We start from the raw sequence: 14,954 nt of genomic DNA, 5'->3' as shown, positions 1-14,954 counted from the left end.
GTCCCCAGAACAGACCCCACCCCCCTGCAGAATCCGAGCAAGAATGTGTCTGTGACTTTGACTGCAAGCCAGTGCCCTCCAAAGAGCATCCTGCTGCCTGTGTTTATCCAGCCTGCTTCCCCCAGGGAGTCGAAGGGAAAGGTCCAGGAGAGGGACGGGGAAGGGCGGGCAGGGAAGCGCGCAGGAGAGGGCTGCGGCGTCTACTCCAGGGTGTGCTTGTACGAGGTGCTGGTGGACGTCCTGAAGATCTGCAGGCGCGGCGACCCACGGCTTCTGCCGCCGCCCTGCTCGCCGCTGCTTGCTCCGGAGCTCCCGCCGCCGCCTCGCCCGTAACCGCTGCCGCTGCCGCCTCGAGACCCTCCTGCTCCTCCATAAGCTCTGCCACCGTCTCTGCCGTAACCTCTGCCGCCGCCCCCCGCGCCGCTGACGGTCACCTGGCTGTTCTGCACCGCTGTGGGGAGAGGACAGCGCGGACGGGGTCAGAGGACTGGGCGGCAGCACCCACCTGCCCCACCCCCTCCCGCATCCTTGATCATGGGTAACTTCTGGCTTGCATACTGATACAGTTGAGAGATGACAGGGCTCCTTGAAGCAACACATTGTCATTGTCTATTGAATGTACACGCTAAAGAGTTCTGGCCACTGCTGATTATTAAGCACATACAAATCAATATCAGCAGACAGTTTGTCAGTGAGCTCTCCTGGGCTTTGCTGTTAGGAATCCAGGATGCAGGCTTTCAGCTCCCTGCTGGTCATCCTGCAAGCACCCTTCCCCCTCTCTGCCCAGCACCAACCAGCCCCTGTCCCTGGCCTCTGCTACTTACAGATGCTCACGTGGTTCTGCAGCTCTCCTGACATCCTGTAAAGCCAAACCACACTGTCAGCCAGACCCACAGAAGCTGAAGGACAGAAGGCAGCGGCCTGAAGATGTCAGGGGCAGAGTTGTCTGTGTGAAGGGAGAGCTGTCTCCAAATCTTACGGGAAGTGTGTGCATGGGCAGAAGTGACACTTGGCCACAGTGGCTTGGGTTAGGGCTTGGGGACATTCTACTTGGAGGCAGGAAAATGGTAAGGGTGGCTTCCCCCTGCCTCACCAGTTCACACATCCACTGCTCCTCACTTGAATGTTTCTGCTCACCCTGGTCTACCAATCCTCCCAGAAAAGCTGGCATCTCTTCTCTCCACATAGTCCCACTGCTCCCAGCTGCGTCCTGCACCCCCACCTGCTCTCCTCGCCCTCCAGCAGCTGGCGGTACATAGCGATCTCCACGTCCAGGGACAACTTGATTCCCAGTATTGCCTGGTAGTCGTGCAGCAGCCGGGCCAGCTCCTCCTTGCCCTGCCGCAGGGCCTCTTCCAAGTCTTGCAGCTTCTTCTGCGCGTCCTGGAGGGCCTGCTGTCCTCTCTCCTCTGCATCCGAAATGGCTGAGTACATCTGGTCTTTCTGCCCCAGAGAAAATCAGAGACCTTTTGGGGGTTGAGTTTTAGGAGTCCGACCTGGCAGGACACAGCGGGAGGCAAGTGCCTGGTCAGCCCTCTCTGAGCTCCCTTCCCACCTGCTTCTTCATGTTGCTAATCTCTGCCTGTAGCCTCTGAATGGTGTGGTTGAGCTCAGTAATCTCCATCTTGCTGTTCTTCAGGTCATCTCCGTGTCTCCATGCCACGACCTGGAGTTCCTGGCACTAAGGGCCAAAGGCAGCATCATGGTCAGCACCTGCTGCCCACTGCAAGCCTCTGCAGGAAGGGGCAGGGCTGGGTCTCTCTGCCCTGAGAATTCCCCAGAGTCAGCCCCACCCAGCACTATGGTCTCCCCACATACACACTCCCAACTATACCAAACCTCCCTCACCCGAGCTGCGTGTGCGCACACACACACACACATCCCATACCAAGCCTCCCTCATTCCCCCCAGCCCCTGGACAGGCTCACCCTCCAGCCAGAGAAACCTGTTCCTGCGTGACCTTTCTCCCTGCTAAGCCTTCACACTGGTCCTCGCCCACACTGGACCTCCTCACTTTTTCACCCCACCATATTTCTCCCTACCCTTCCCCAGGATGGTTTCCCTAGCCGTCAGCTTTCATGTCCTCATTTTCCTCTCTGTTTCTGTGTCGGTATTGCCCCATCAGCCAGAACTCTACCCACAGGACATGGTTCTGAAGGGGCCGTGGAGCCTGTGTAGCCTGATGTTTTCCCTGTTGACATCTCCCTCCCCAGTCTCATTTGGAAATCCATTCCCTGCCAGAACACCTGTCTGCAGGAAAATGGGACAGAGGTCAGTGACGATTGTAGTTGGCCACAGGTAATCTACAAAGAAGATCATCGAGTGCCAGTTATTCAGAATTTAGTGACTGAGTTGTCAGCTTTGGTACCTTCAACCAGAGCCTTACCATCCAAAAAGGTCCAGGTCAATTTATGGTAAAGAAGTAACCAAAGATGTGCCCAAAGACTTAGTTACAAAGATATTCATCTCATAGAGGAGGGAATAATATTACAGTGGAACACCATGCTGTTGAAATTAGGAGGAATATTCGATGTCACAGAAAGGCATTCATAAATGATATGCAAGATACCATATTTTAACAGATTCCATTATGGAAAAAAAGAATAAAAAAATTGTAATGGTTAGAAGCATAGGTTTGTAGACAGACGCCTGAGTTTCATTAAGTTCTGGCTCTGCCATTTACTAGCTATACAACCTTAGGGAAATTAGGTAATCTCACACTCTATTGTCTATAAAATGGCGGTAATGAAATTCCTACCGTATTGATTATTGGAAGGATTGAATGAAATAAAATATATAAGGCAATTTGTGCAGGGCCAGCCATATATAGGTTCTCAATAAATGTTAGCTACAAAGAACCGATAGAATACTAACCTACTAGGGGCAGCGCCTGTGGCTCAGTGAGTAGGGTGCCGGCCCCATATGCCGAGGGTGGCGGGTTCAAACCCAGCCCCAGCCAAATTGCAACAAAAAAAAAAATAGTCGGGTGTTGTGGCGGGCGCCTGTAGTCCCAGCTGCTCGGGAGGCTGAGGCAAGAGAATCGCGTAAGCCCAAGAGTTAGAGGTTGCTGTGAGCTGTGTGATGCCATGGCACTCTACCCGAGGGCAGTACAGTGAGACTCTGTCTCTACAAAAAAAAAAAAAAAAATACTAACATACTAATAGTGATAGTGAGATGTGGGTAATCCTTACAGGTAATTTCTAGAATTTTTATAACAAACACATTTTCCTTTAGAAATAAAAGAGACAGACCAGGCCTGAGACTCTGGGAGGCTGAGGGGAGAATCACTTGCGCTCAGGAGTTTGAGGCCCGTCTGAGCAAGAGTGAGACTCTATCTCTACTAAAAATAGAAAAAGGTAACCGTGCACAGTGGCACAGGCCTGTAGTCCCAGCTACTCAGGAGGCTGAGGCAAGAGGATTTCTTAAGCCCGAGAGTTTGAGGTTGCTGTGAGCTATGATGACACCAAGGCACTCTACCCAGGACAAAAGAGTAAGACTCTGTCTAAAACAGTGGTTCTCAACCTGTGGGTCATGACCCCTTTGTCACAATGAAAATACATCACGGCATTAGGAAGGTTGAGAACCACTGATCTAAAAAAAAAAAAGATGGAAAAGCAAGTAGTCAATGTACTCGATACTAATAGGAAGCCAGTAGACGACCTAGTACACGCCTACACAAGAGGAAAATTCCATTCCAGAGATACTTCAGGATGAAGCTGAATATCTCCTTCCCAGCCACTGGCTGCCAGAAACTCATTGAAGTGGATGATGAACGCAAACTTCATACTTTCTATGAGAAGCGAATGGCCACAGAAGTTGCTGCTGATGTGCTGGGTGAAGAATGGAAGGGTTATGTGGTCTGAATCAGTGGTGGAAATGACAAGCAAGGTTTCCCCATGAAGCCGGGTGTTTTGACCCATGGCAGTGTCAGCCTGCTGCTGAGTAAGGGGCATTCCTGTTATAGACCAAGGAGAACTGAAGAAAGGAAGCGCAAATCTGTTCGGGGTTGCATTGTGGATGCCAGTCTGAGTGTTCTCAACTTGCTTATTGTAAAAAAAGGAGAGAAGGATATCCCTGGACTGACTGACACTACTGTACGTCAGCGTCTGGGGCCTAAAAGAGCTAGCAGAATCCGCAAACTCTTCAATCTGTCTAAAGAAGATGATGTTCGCCAATACGTTGTGAGAAAGCCCTTAAACAAAGAAGGTAAGAAACCTAGGACCAAAGCACCCAAGATTCAGCATCTTGTAACTCCACATGTCTTATAACATAAACACTGGCGCATTGCTCTGAAGAAACAGCGTACTAAGAAAAATAAGGAAGAGGCTGCAGAATATGCTAAACTTTTGACCAAGAGAATGAAGGAGGCCAAAGAAAAGCTCCAGGAACAGATTGCCAAGAGACACAGGCTGTCCTCTCTGAGAGCATCTACTTCTAAGTCTGAATCCAGTCAAAAATAAGGATTGTTTTTGAGTAACAAATAAATGAGTTCTTATCTCTTTAAAAAAAAAATGCAAATCAAAACTACTTTGAGATATCATCTAACTCCAATGAGACTAGCCTATATCACAAAATCTCAAGACCAGAGATGTTGGCATGGATGCGGAGAAAAGGGAACACTTCTGCACTGCTGGTGGGAATGCAAATTAATACATTCCTTTTGGAAAGATATATGGAGAACACTCAGAGATCTAAAAATAGATCTGCCATTCAATCCTGTAATTCCTCTGCTGGGCATATACCCAGAAGACCAAAAATCACAACATAACAAAGATATTTGTACCAGAATGTGTATTGCAGCCCAATTCATAATAGCTAAGTCATGGAAAAAGCCCAAGTGCCCATCGATCCACGAATGGATTAATAAATTGTGGTATATGTATACCATGGAATACTATGCAGCCTTAAAGAAAGATGGAGACTTTACCTCTTTCATGTTTACATGGATGGAGCTGGAACATATTCTTCTTAGTAAAGTATCCCAAGAATGGAAGAAAAAATACCCAATGTACACAGCCCTACTATGAAACTAATTTGGGACTCTCACATGAAAGCTATAACCCGGTTACAACTTAACAATAGGGGGAAGTGGGAAAGGGGGGGGTGGGTAGAGGGAGGGGAATCGGTGGGATCACACCTGTGGTGCATATTACAGGGGTATTTGCGAAACTTGGTAAATGTAGAATGTAAATGTTTTGGCACAGTAACTGAGATAACGCCGGAAAGGCTATGTTAACCACTGTGATAAAAATGTGTCAAATGGTTTATGAAATGAGTGTATGATGCCCCATAATCATATCATTGTATACAGTTATGATTTAATAAAAAAAAAATAAAAAAGAAAAACAAAAAAAAAAAAAGAAAGAAAGAAAGAAAAAGAAAATTCAATTCCAGTCAAGTTGGGGGAAGGGAGACAGGAAGAGAGGGAGGGGGAGGAGCGGGGGATGGGTGTGCTCCCACTTAATGGGCACAGTGTAAGGGTACATGGCACACCTCCTGGTGCAGGACACAACTACAACAGGGACTTTACCAATGCAAACATTGTAACCTAATTGTTTGTACCCTCACATGAATCTGAAATTTTAAAAAAAGGAAAGAAAGAAAGAGAAAGAGAGAAAGAAAGAAAAAGAGACAGTCCAGTCCTGAGAAGAATCTATTTGTTTTCCTGGGCACTAAGTCTCGGGGCAGAGCCCACCTTGGTCTGATACAGCTCCTCTGCCTCTTCCTTGCTCTTCTGCGCTATCAGCTCGTACTGAATCCGCACAGCGTCAATGATACTGTCCAGATCCAGAAAGCGGTTATTGTCCATGGACAGGATGACATTGGTGTCACTGATGTGGGTCTGCATCTGGGACAGCTCCTGTGAGACATGGAGTACAAGCTGACTCCTCCCATTCCCCATTGAGGCCTCAGTTTCCCCTACTGTTCCCTCAAGCCTGGGCCAGGTGGGAATCTTGGAGAAAATTCTTTGAATGGTTGTGCAGTGCGAGGTAATGGGGAGAGTCTCAACTGCCTCACTAAAGATAGCAGGGACCCAGGCCCAGCCTCCAGGGAGAGGGAAGCAGCCTGAACTAGGAGCCCTTGTAGAAACCACCTCCCACCATGCCTGTCCTCCACCTGCCTTGCCTGGAGGGGTCACCATCTCGAACTGGGCCCCTGACAGGCATCTTTGCTTCTTGGGATCTTATTCGCCGTCAGAGGCAGGAGAAGGGACTCCAGTCGTGGAGCCACTCAGACTCGCTTTCGAGTCCTGGCTGTACACCTACTAGCTGGGTAACCCAGACAATCATTTACTTTCTCAGAGCCACTATTTTTTAATCTCTCAGAGCCTCAGTTTTCCCATCTATAGAATGGAGATGTCCATACCATAAGTTAACCTTCTAACTGCATCTGGCCAAGAGCAGGTGCCCCAAGTTAGACACAAGCCACAGACGGACAGGTGGAGGAGTGTGCTGGCCTCACTACGGTGGTCTGTCTGCCCTTCCTTTAAGACCCCACACTGTCATCTGCAGAGTTCTCTACTAGCTGTGTCAGCGCCCCAGAACTGATGAAGATTTCGGATGGTTTGCCCCTACGTGTCTTGGTGTGTCCTCATTCCCCGCACAGAATGAGACCCACGCAGCCGTGGTGACCTCACTTTCCCTATCTTGAGGTGTTCCTCGCCTCCCATCTCCACTGCCCCCACCTGGGAATTCTGAGGACTGGGGCTGTTAGAAGATGGCTGACTCGGGCCCATAGAGTGGGGGAGCTGGGGAGATGACCTAGAGGGTGACGCTGGGGTTCAGGCCTCCCCCTCTTGCAGCCCATAACACCTCATGAGATGTGAGAAAAGAAAAAGATTTCACATCAGGACTGAACTCACTGTCTCAAAAAAGTATTTCAGGAAGTCGACCTCCCCGGTCAGAACGTCCACCTTGGACTGCAGGTCCACTTTGTCCATGTAAGCAGCATCCACATCCTGACAGCAAGCAGAGACAGTTGCCCTCAGCATCCAGGCACGGCCTGCTGCCAGCTTGCTGGGCAGCCCCAGCAAATGGCAAAGCCTCTCTGGGTTTATTTCCTTGCCTGGAAATGTCATCACCTCCCTCCAATAAGAGAACAAGCCCTGGTTTTCCTGGCCAAAGGGAGATGTGACACCCAGGTCCCAAGGCCACATGTAACTGATGCTCAAAATGCTGTCAATTAATTTAATTTCACTTCCTGGACCCTGGAGAGATGAGAACTCAGGGATTCTGGAGTCACATCAGCATCAGTTTCAGACTCGCCCTTCAGCATAAGGGCCCTGCATTTGGACAACACACCCAGCAAGCTGGCCCCAGAGGCCACCATGCCCTGTCACAGAGCATCCCCCAGGGATTGCTCACCTCACTCAGCCTTCAAGGCCCACAGCTCCCAGGGACCCCTCTTTGCCTCACCTTCTTCAGAACGACAAAGTCATTCTCACGGCTCGTTCTCTTATTGATTTCATCCTCATACCTGTGGGGGGAATGAGGACCATGAACAGGTGCAGGGGCTGACCTTGGCTGCCTGAGTTCCTCCTCACAGCAGAAAGCTGGGCCCTTCCCACACCTTCACTGGCCTGCCCTGGGAGAGCCCTGCTGGCTGATATAGTGCTGTGTGCTCCTGGCAACCGGAGTGCCACAGGTGAGAGCCAGAGTCGTCGGCTCCCCGTCCTTCAGGCCACTAGCAGGGACAACAGCCCATCGAGGAAAGCTTGGCCACACAGAACGCCCCTCCACCCCGCACATGCATCTTTTTTTAATGTTTCCCCTTTATATGTGTGTCATACTCCATCATTTTTTCAACTGAGAATGTAAAATAATAACCACTTTTACTAAATTATTTTAAAGAAAAAAATTTACCTACAGTTCTGTTCCCCAGCACCTCCTGTGTGGCTCTCATTTTCCCTTGTTGACTCACACATACTCAGCCCTCCACTGGCACACAGCAAGCATATCAAGGTGATGTTGAGAGAGGCACCCCGTACCCCTTGTGGGGAGGAGGAGGGAGGGAGAGGCTGCCTGGTGGCCTGTACCACTCAGGAGCAGCTGCAGCTTGGCAGCTCGCAGCTCCTGTCACCCTGCCACCAGCGGAAACAGTAGTTGGTGCTGATTGAGCACCCAGTATGCTGGCTCAGAACTGAGAACTTATTCCGCATCGAAACTGCATGGTCCCCAGTCCACCAACATCAGTCCCACTGGAAACATGTTAGAACTACAGACACTCTCGCCCCATCCCACATCTGCTAAATCAGAAACTCCGGGTGGGGCCAGCAACCTGATTTCAGCAAGGTGATGAGTGCTGAAGTTTGAGAACCAGGGATCTACCCATCACAACAATCCAAAAGGAAAGTATTTGCTATTCTCACTCTACTAATGTGAAAACTAAAGACTTCAAAAGATGAATTCTAGGCAACTAGTAAGTGGCGGAGCCCCACACCGGGGCCGAGGCTTTTTTGGCTCCAGCATCCGTGACACTATCCTGCCCCTCCTCATGTAATACGACTGACAGCTGGCTGCCAGGACCATCCCAGCAAGGCTGCCACATTCGAAATGGCACCCGCTGCAGTCGTGCAGAGCCCGCATGGTCCCACACTTCAGGCATGAACACTGAAGCAGACAGACTATGTCAGCCCCGTGCACCAGTTCCCTGCCGTGCTTCTCCCCGCTCTGCCCGCCTGGAGCCTCACTTGTTCTTGTAGTCCTCCACGACATCCTGCATGCTCCTGACCTCCGTGTTCTGGCGCATCTGCTCCGTATTGAGAAAATCCACCCGCCTCTGCAGCTGGCTGATATAGTTCTGCAGGAGGGGCTCCAGGTTGCTGGACCGCGTGGAGGTGTCCACCTGCTGCAGCAGCTCCCATTTTGTTTGCAGCACCTGGTTCTGCTGCTCCAGGAACCTCACCTAAGAACAGAACACCACAGGTCCACCCCCGGCCAGGGGTCAGCGCAGCTCCCCCACAAGTAGGGGGATCGGCTGCCCCATAGCACACCCAGACCTCAGGGAATCAGATGGCCCCTCTGAGGGTCAGACAGCTTCCCTCTCTCTGGGACCAGGGCGCACAGAACACAATGTGGCTTCTGACAGTTGACCAAGGGATGCAAGGTCAACTTGCCTGAGATTGACTCTGAGCTCACTCTGGTTTTGAAGGTAAATCTCCTCTTACAGAGTGGCTTGTTTCCTTTGGCAACAGCCACTGACACCACAGGGCTCTCACCCCACACCCAGCGTATTCACTCCAACATGAGGAAATGGTGTTTCTGAGCATCTGCAACACTAACAAACCCGAGTCTCCTCTGCCTGTGTGGGTGAAATGCGTTGAGTGAGAGAGGAAAGGGGGGTAAGAGAAGGAAGGAACGATCTGGCTTAGAGTGGCAAACCAGTTCCTCAGCAAACTTGCCTGGGCTCCCGTACCCTGCAGCCACCACCACTCTGCCGCCTGCCAGTACACTGCTCAGTGGCCTCATTTAAATGCCTTTCTTTTTTTTAACAGAGTCTCACTCTGTCACCCTGGTAGAGGGCCATGGCATCATCACAGCTCACAGCAACCTCAAATTCCTGGGTTTAAGCAATCCTCTTGCCTCAGTCTCCCGAGTAGCTGGGTGTTTCTATAACACAGAAATGCAAAAGTAAACATTCTCGTGTTTTTAAAATGTGTAATGCGTGCTGAAGGCTTCAAGATAAGGACTTTAGTGTCAGTGTTTGCTCTTGCCTTTATTCATCAAAAAAATGAAGGTGGGTATCTCCCTGCATTTTCACTATCTCTTCCCCAGAAACTGCACACAAAGGTCAAATCCAGAGCACACAGATTGTCCTTCATGTGGTAATGAACAATTTTCATCCTTCTCTGCCAGTTGCGTACAATGGAACCTCTGCTCAACAGCTCTGAAAGGGACAACGATGCCACCTCTGTGCTGTGCACAGGCTCATGTGTGTGCACACATGTGCTCACACACACACACACACACACACACACACACACACACAAATGCCCATCCAAAAGCTGGCCTCCTCCACCAAGAGCTATGTAAAGGGGCAGGCCCACTGCTTTATGTGGTTTCAACAGAACTTGAAGACACTTCCTACCACATGGCACTGGAGGGGGTGCCCAGAGTCCCCCAGCCCTAGAGACTGCTCACTGGAGGGCCAACCCGTGAACTCCGTGTTGGCTCTGACCCTAGGCTGGAACTTGGCTCCTGTTTGTCTTATTACAGCAAGAAGTGAAGCCACCAGCTCCCGCTGGCTTGTCAGCACAGCTTGTAACACCCCCATGAGAAGTTCCTGCCACTGTATAGGGGTGGCACTCCCAGAGAGTGAGAAAATCAAGTCAACATTCATTCATGGCCCTGTGCTCAGTGACAGTGGTGTTGTGGGGACAAAACAAATTTTGTGGTTCCATGGGGAGTCTCCACTTAAAATAATGTGGGAGCAGTTAAACAACTCTGGGTGCTCTGGTATTGGCCTGAGTACCCCACCCATGTGTCTCAGGAGCTCAGGAAAAGACACTGTGAATCTCATCAGGACACCCAAATGGCAAAGGCAGAGGCTGGCTTCAGGGAGTGACTTAACCGCTGGAACTGTCACTGAGAGCCATTGTGCTTTTCCCCAGCTTCCCCCAAACTCTCCTGGGCTGTGTTCCACCCACAAAATTGAAGGGAAGCTCAGCTAGCACAGAGAATTTGGCCACTGTGCTGAGAATTCACCCACCCTCTGCCTTGGTACCCCCTCCCTCCCACACAGTGACCTCCTGATGTCCCCAGCACCCCAGGGCTCCCCAACCCTTTGCCTGGCCAACTACTCCTCACCCTTTAGATCCTAACTCAAGGGGCATTGCGCTGGTGTGTCCCGTTTGTAACCCCTCATGCTTCACCATTATAGCGTCTGTCAAGATTTGCAGTCAATGGTAGGGTTTGAGTCATGTCTCTCCCAAGCTGGACTGTGACCCCCCTGAAAACAGGCTAACATCTACTTTGTTCTCCAGAGGACACAAGGGCCCCAAGGACACACATGCCCAGAATAGAGGAGAGGATAAGTGTCATGGACTCATGAAACATAGAGGGCTTAGAATTGCCTGCTAGTGTGGGCCGCACAGGCCACTCACTACCCTGGACACAGAGAGTCAAAGACCAGCTGGGCCAGGCCAGGCCAGTGTCTTAGTGGGAAAAGCTGGGTCCTCCTTTCCATCCCGACATTCTGTTCTTTTGTTATTGGCCCTAGAACAGCTTTTGTCTCCATCTCTACACTTCCAAGGTCCAAGACTGAGGCCAAAGGGCTTACCCAATCTGACGTTCAGCGCATAGTTACTGAGAAAAGGATCACCTGCCAGATGCTATTCTGGGTGCTGGGGATAAACAAAAGAGACAAAACTTCTGCTACCTGGGAGCCCTATTCAGAGAGACACTATAAAAAAAAAAAAAATGATTGTGTCAAATGTGCCTGAGTCCACCTGGTGGTGACCAGCTGAGGGGGCAAGGCGTAGGAACACTGGACTGGCAGGTGCTGCTTCAAATAAGGCCAGAGAAGGCCTCACTGAGTTGGTGGCATCTGAGGAGAGACCCAAAGAAGGGGCAGAAGCTGGGCCTCTGCCTGGGGGAAGAGTTCCAAGCAGAGGAAATGGCAAATGCAAAGACCACTGGGAGACGTGGGCCTCCAGCCTGGGGTGCTGGAGTCTGGTGAGCAAGGAGAACAGGAGCGGAGGCGGAGGGGCCCCAGGTGACTGCAGACGGTTACCGCTGGCACCGTGCGGGCTGTTTGCCAGCCTCTCTCTGCTCACTGGCCCTGCAGTCTGCAGGCTGTTGCACCCAGAGAGGGCTGGTGCACCTAGGTCCTGCTGAGGCGAGTTGGGGGTTAGCAGCAGCTCTGAGCTGGAGGCCAGATCCTATAGCAGCAATTTTCTTTTTTTTTTTTTTAATGTATATACAATAAAATTTAATTATATGATTTGAGTTTTAACAAATGTATACATACACACAACTATAGCAGCAATTTTCAACTAGCGTGCCGCGGCATACTGGTGTGCCATGAGAGGATCTTAGGTGAAAATTTTTAAAGATCATTTTTTTTTATTTTTTTTAATTTTTATTAAATCATAGCTGTGTACATTAATATGATCATGGGGCACCATACACTTGGTTCATGGATCGTTTGACACATTTTCATCACACTAGTTAACATAGCTTTCATAGCATTTTCTTAGTTATTTTGCTAAGACCTTTACATTTCACATTTACTAGGATTCACATTTTAAAGATCATTAATTAAATTATTTTCAAAAGATGTTCAAAGCACAGTAAATATTTTCTTTTTTTTACTCTTTTTTATATATAAACATAATTTAAGTATGCCACTTAAATTATGGAACCAATAGGGTCAAGTGTGCTGTGAGATTATTAAAAAAAAAAAAAAGGGGGGGTGGAAAAATACTGCCATATAGGGCCCTCTGGGATTTTGGCTTTTATTCCAAACAAGAAGCCTCTGGAGGACGCAAATATAGGAGCGCCGTGACATACTTTGAAAGGGTGGCTCCGCTGCGGTGTTGAGAATAGGCTGTCCGGGGTTAAGGGTGAAAGCAGGAAGACCAGTCTGGAAACCAGAAGCCTCTCCCTCCTGGCCAGGCAGAGTCCACCTGGCTGAGGAGCCTATCCTTGTGGTCAGCCCAGGCCATGCCCTTAGGAGAACAGGAAGCCAAGGACTCTTGAGTCTTGAGCTCTGCTCACTACCCTGTGCCATAAAACAGCAGGAACCTAATCGGGTGAGAGTCTCCCCTGGTCAGTTGCCAGCAGCCTATGGTCACTTCACGGACTGCCCGTCCTCTCTTTTCCCTGCTTCTGCCTTGGCCCAGCCTTGGCCTCCCAGTGGTGAATCCCACTGCTAGCTGTGAGGACATCCAGCCAATTGCCCACCCAGGGTGGTCAGAGCAGCCAGAAGCACTCTGCTTTCTTGAGCTCCCTGGGCCTCAACGCTCTTACCCTCCTCCTCCTGCTCACACACTGCCCAGTCTGCAGCATGTGCCCAGACCGGGGCCAGCCCTGCAGCCCAGAGGGCACCCGGCCGTGGTTACCCTGAAGCCAGACCACAGGTTGAGCTCTGGCTCCAATGTTGAATCTCCCGTGGGGACTGAGGGAAAGTCACCCAGTATTAGGAGCCTGCATGCCCCAGGGAGCTTCCTATCATATCCCTAAAGGCAAAGTGCTTCTTGGGAGCTCCCTGTGACCACTGTGCCTCTGCCTTGGGACAAAAGAAATGCTGGGAAAGGTCACTATGGCTATTCCACTGGCCGCTGCCTGGTAATTTAGACCTAATCTAGAGTTTAATCACCCTTACACCTGGAACTGGGGGGAGAGGCTTCCAGGTCTCCATCTGGCCCATTCTTGGCCCTGGATGAGCCAAAAGGAGGGACTCAGGTAGAAGCCTGCGCTGTGCGCCAGTGACTGCAGCCCCCAGAGATGCCCACCCAACAGGGCATTCACCTGGTCCAGCCTGTTCCTCTGCTCCTCTGCCCTCTGTCATGCCATTTTCTCTGGAAATTTTAACATTTGAAATTCCCTAAGGTGTCACACTCCCATGCCTCCTTCTCCTTCTGTCTGACAATCTCAGCCCTGAAAACCTGTTTGACTGTTCTACCTTTACAACTTAAGTCAGACCTGGGGTCCGCAGGGAAGCCCTCCCAAAACCCACCATGTGGGGCTCAGGATGCCCTCCTTTGAGCCACCACAGCCCAGAGAGTACTACGCCTTTAACACACTTCCCTTACGCTGATGTAATTCTCTGCCCCGTAAGTGTGGGCTCCTAGACAGCAGGACCTATGTCCTAGTTACCGCTGCAGCACCTGACTCAGTGTCTGGCATATAGTAGATGATGAGTAAATATTTGTGGGCTAGATGAGTGGACAAGAGGGGTGGATGGATGTATGGAAGTGGAGGTGTCGGGGGGTTGGATGAATGGGTGAGTAGGGATGGGAGGATGAGGGCATGGGTGCAGGGATGCACGGTGGATGGAAAGTAAACAATGGCGAATGAGAAAGTGGGACCTCTGGAAATGATCGTCCCCACCAAACTGAAACAGCACAATGCGGTGGGATGTGGCAGAGTTCAAGGGCCCTTTCAGCCATTGGTCAGTGACAAACACTACCTGCCCCTGAGGTACTCACCTTGTCAATGAAGGAGGCAAACTTGTTGTTGAGGACCATGATCTGCTCTCGCTCCTGGGCCTTGACCCTCTGAATTTCAGGGTCCACTTCCAAGTTAAGTGGCTCTAGGAGGCTCTGGTTAATGGTCACCTCTTGGATACCTCCCAGAGGACAAGGAGGACCAAAACCCCCGAGCCCAAAATTGCTAGCGCCAAATCCAGCACCCCCCAAACCACCCCCTCCATTGGCACCACTTCCAAAGCCACCGCCCCCAAAGCCACCACTCCTAAAGCTGCCACCCCCGAAGCCTCTGCACCCTCCAAACCTTCCTCCTGTTCCCCTACCCTGGTGGAGACCACTGGCGCCCCTCCCCACTAGGCTAATGGAGATGCTCTCACTGCCACGCAGATTGTAGAGGCTCCTGGAGCCAAACCCCCTCTCGTGGATCCCACATCCGCCACCGCCACACTTCCCTCGGGCCTGACACACAGACCCCACACCCCTACCCCCACCACCAGAGCCTGCAGAGGAGCTGATTCTACAAACTCGCCTGCTCCTCGAGCTAAAGGCAGACTGAGAGCTGAATTGGCGGCTCATGGTCGCTAGAGCATCCAGAGAAACAGACAAAAGAAAAGGCTCAGCCAGGAGGAGGCAGAGACGGGGAGGGAAGCAGCTCTGACTCCTCTGGGAGAGACCTGGCTCTGCCCCTATATATAGTCACGTTTCTGGGCTGGGCACCTTCAGAACCCTGGGAGGGGAGTATTCATGTTTAGTTTGCCTGCAAGCAACATTTATTCAAAACCTCATACCTATGAGTTGCAAAAAT

At 50.7% G+C, this 14,954-nt stretch overlaps 1 protein-coding gene and 1 pseudogene across 1 annotated transcript; one reads left to right on the top strand and one right to left on the bottom strand.

The window, feature by feature from the left end:
- Positions 1-200: 200 nt before the first annotated feature.
- Positions 201-14,725, bottom strand: KRT77 (keratin 77). Its single transcript, XM_053557914.1, has 9 exons — positions 14,150-14,725; positions 8,690-8,904; positions 7,416-7,476; positions 6,863-6,958; positions 5,696-5,860; positions 1,556-1,681; positions 1,223-1,443; positions 825-859; positions 201-451 (listed from the first exon to the last, which is right to left on the bottom strand). The coding sequence occupies exons 1-9, from the start codon at positions 14,723-14,725 to the stop codon at positions 201-203; spliced, it is 1,746 nt and encodes a 581-aa protein (XP_053413889.1).
- LOC128562698 (40S ribosomal protein S6-like) lies at positions 3,706-4,500 on the top strand (annotated as a pseudogene).
- Positions 14,726-14,954: the final 229 nt, after the last annotated feature.

The sequence above is a fragment of the Nycticebus coucang genome, chromosome 12, assembly GCF_027406575.1.
Source record: "Nycticebus coucang isolate mNycCou1 chromosome 12, mNycCou1.pri, whole genome shotgun sequence".
NCBI classification, from domain to species: Eukaryota; Metazoa; Chordata; class Mammalia; order Primates; family Lorisidae; genus Nycticebus; species Nycticebus coucang.
The sequence above is the reverse complement of the archived record's forward strand: the minus strand, read 5'-3'. Positions and strand labels throughout refer to the sequence as shown.

Coding starts and splice junctions, on each gene's coding strand:
- KRT77 (XM_053557914.1), bottom strand. CDS start 14,725: ATGAGCCGCCAATTCAGCTCTCAGTCTGCCTTTAGCTCGAGGAGCAGG. Junction 8,905..14,149: donor TTGCCTCCTTCATTGACAAG/GTGAGTACCTCA, acceptor TTCTGTTCTTAG/GTGAGGTTCCTGGAGCAGCA. Junction 860..1,222: donor CTGGAGGGCGAGGAGAGCAG/GTGGGGGTGCAG, acceptor TTGGCTTTACAG/GATGTCAGGAGAGCTGCAGA.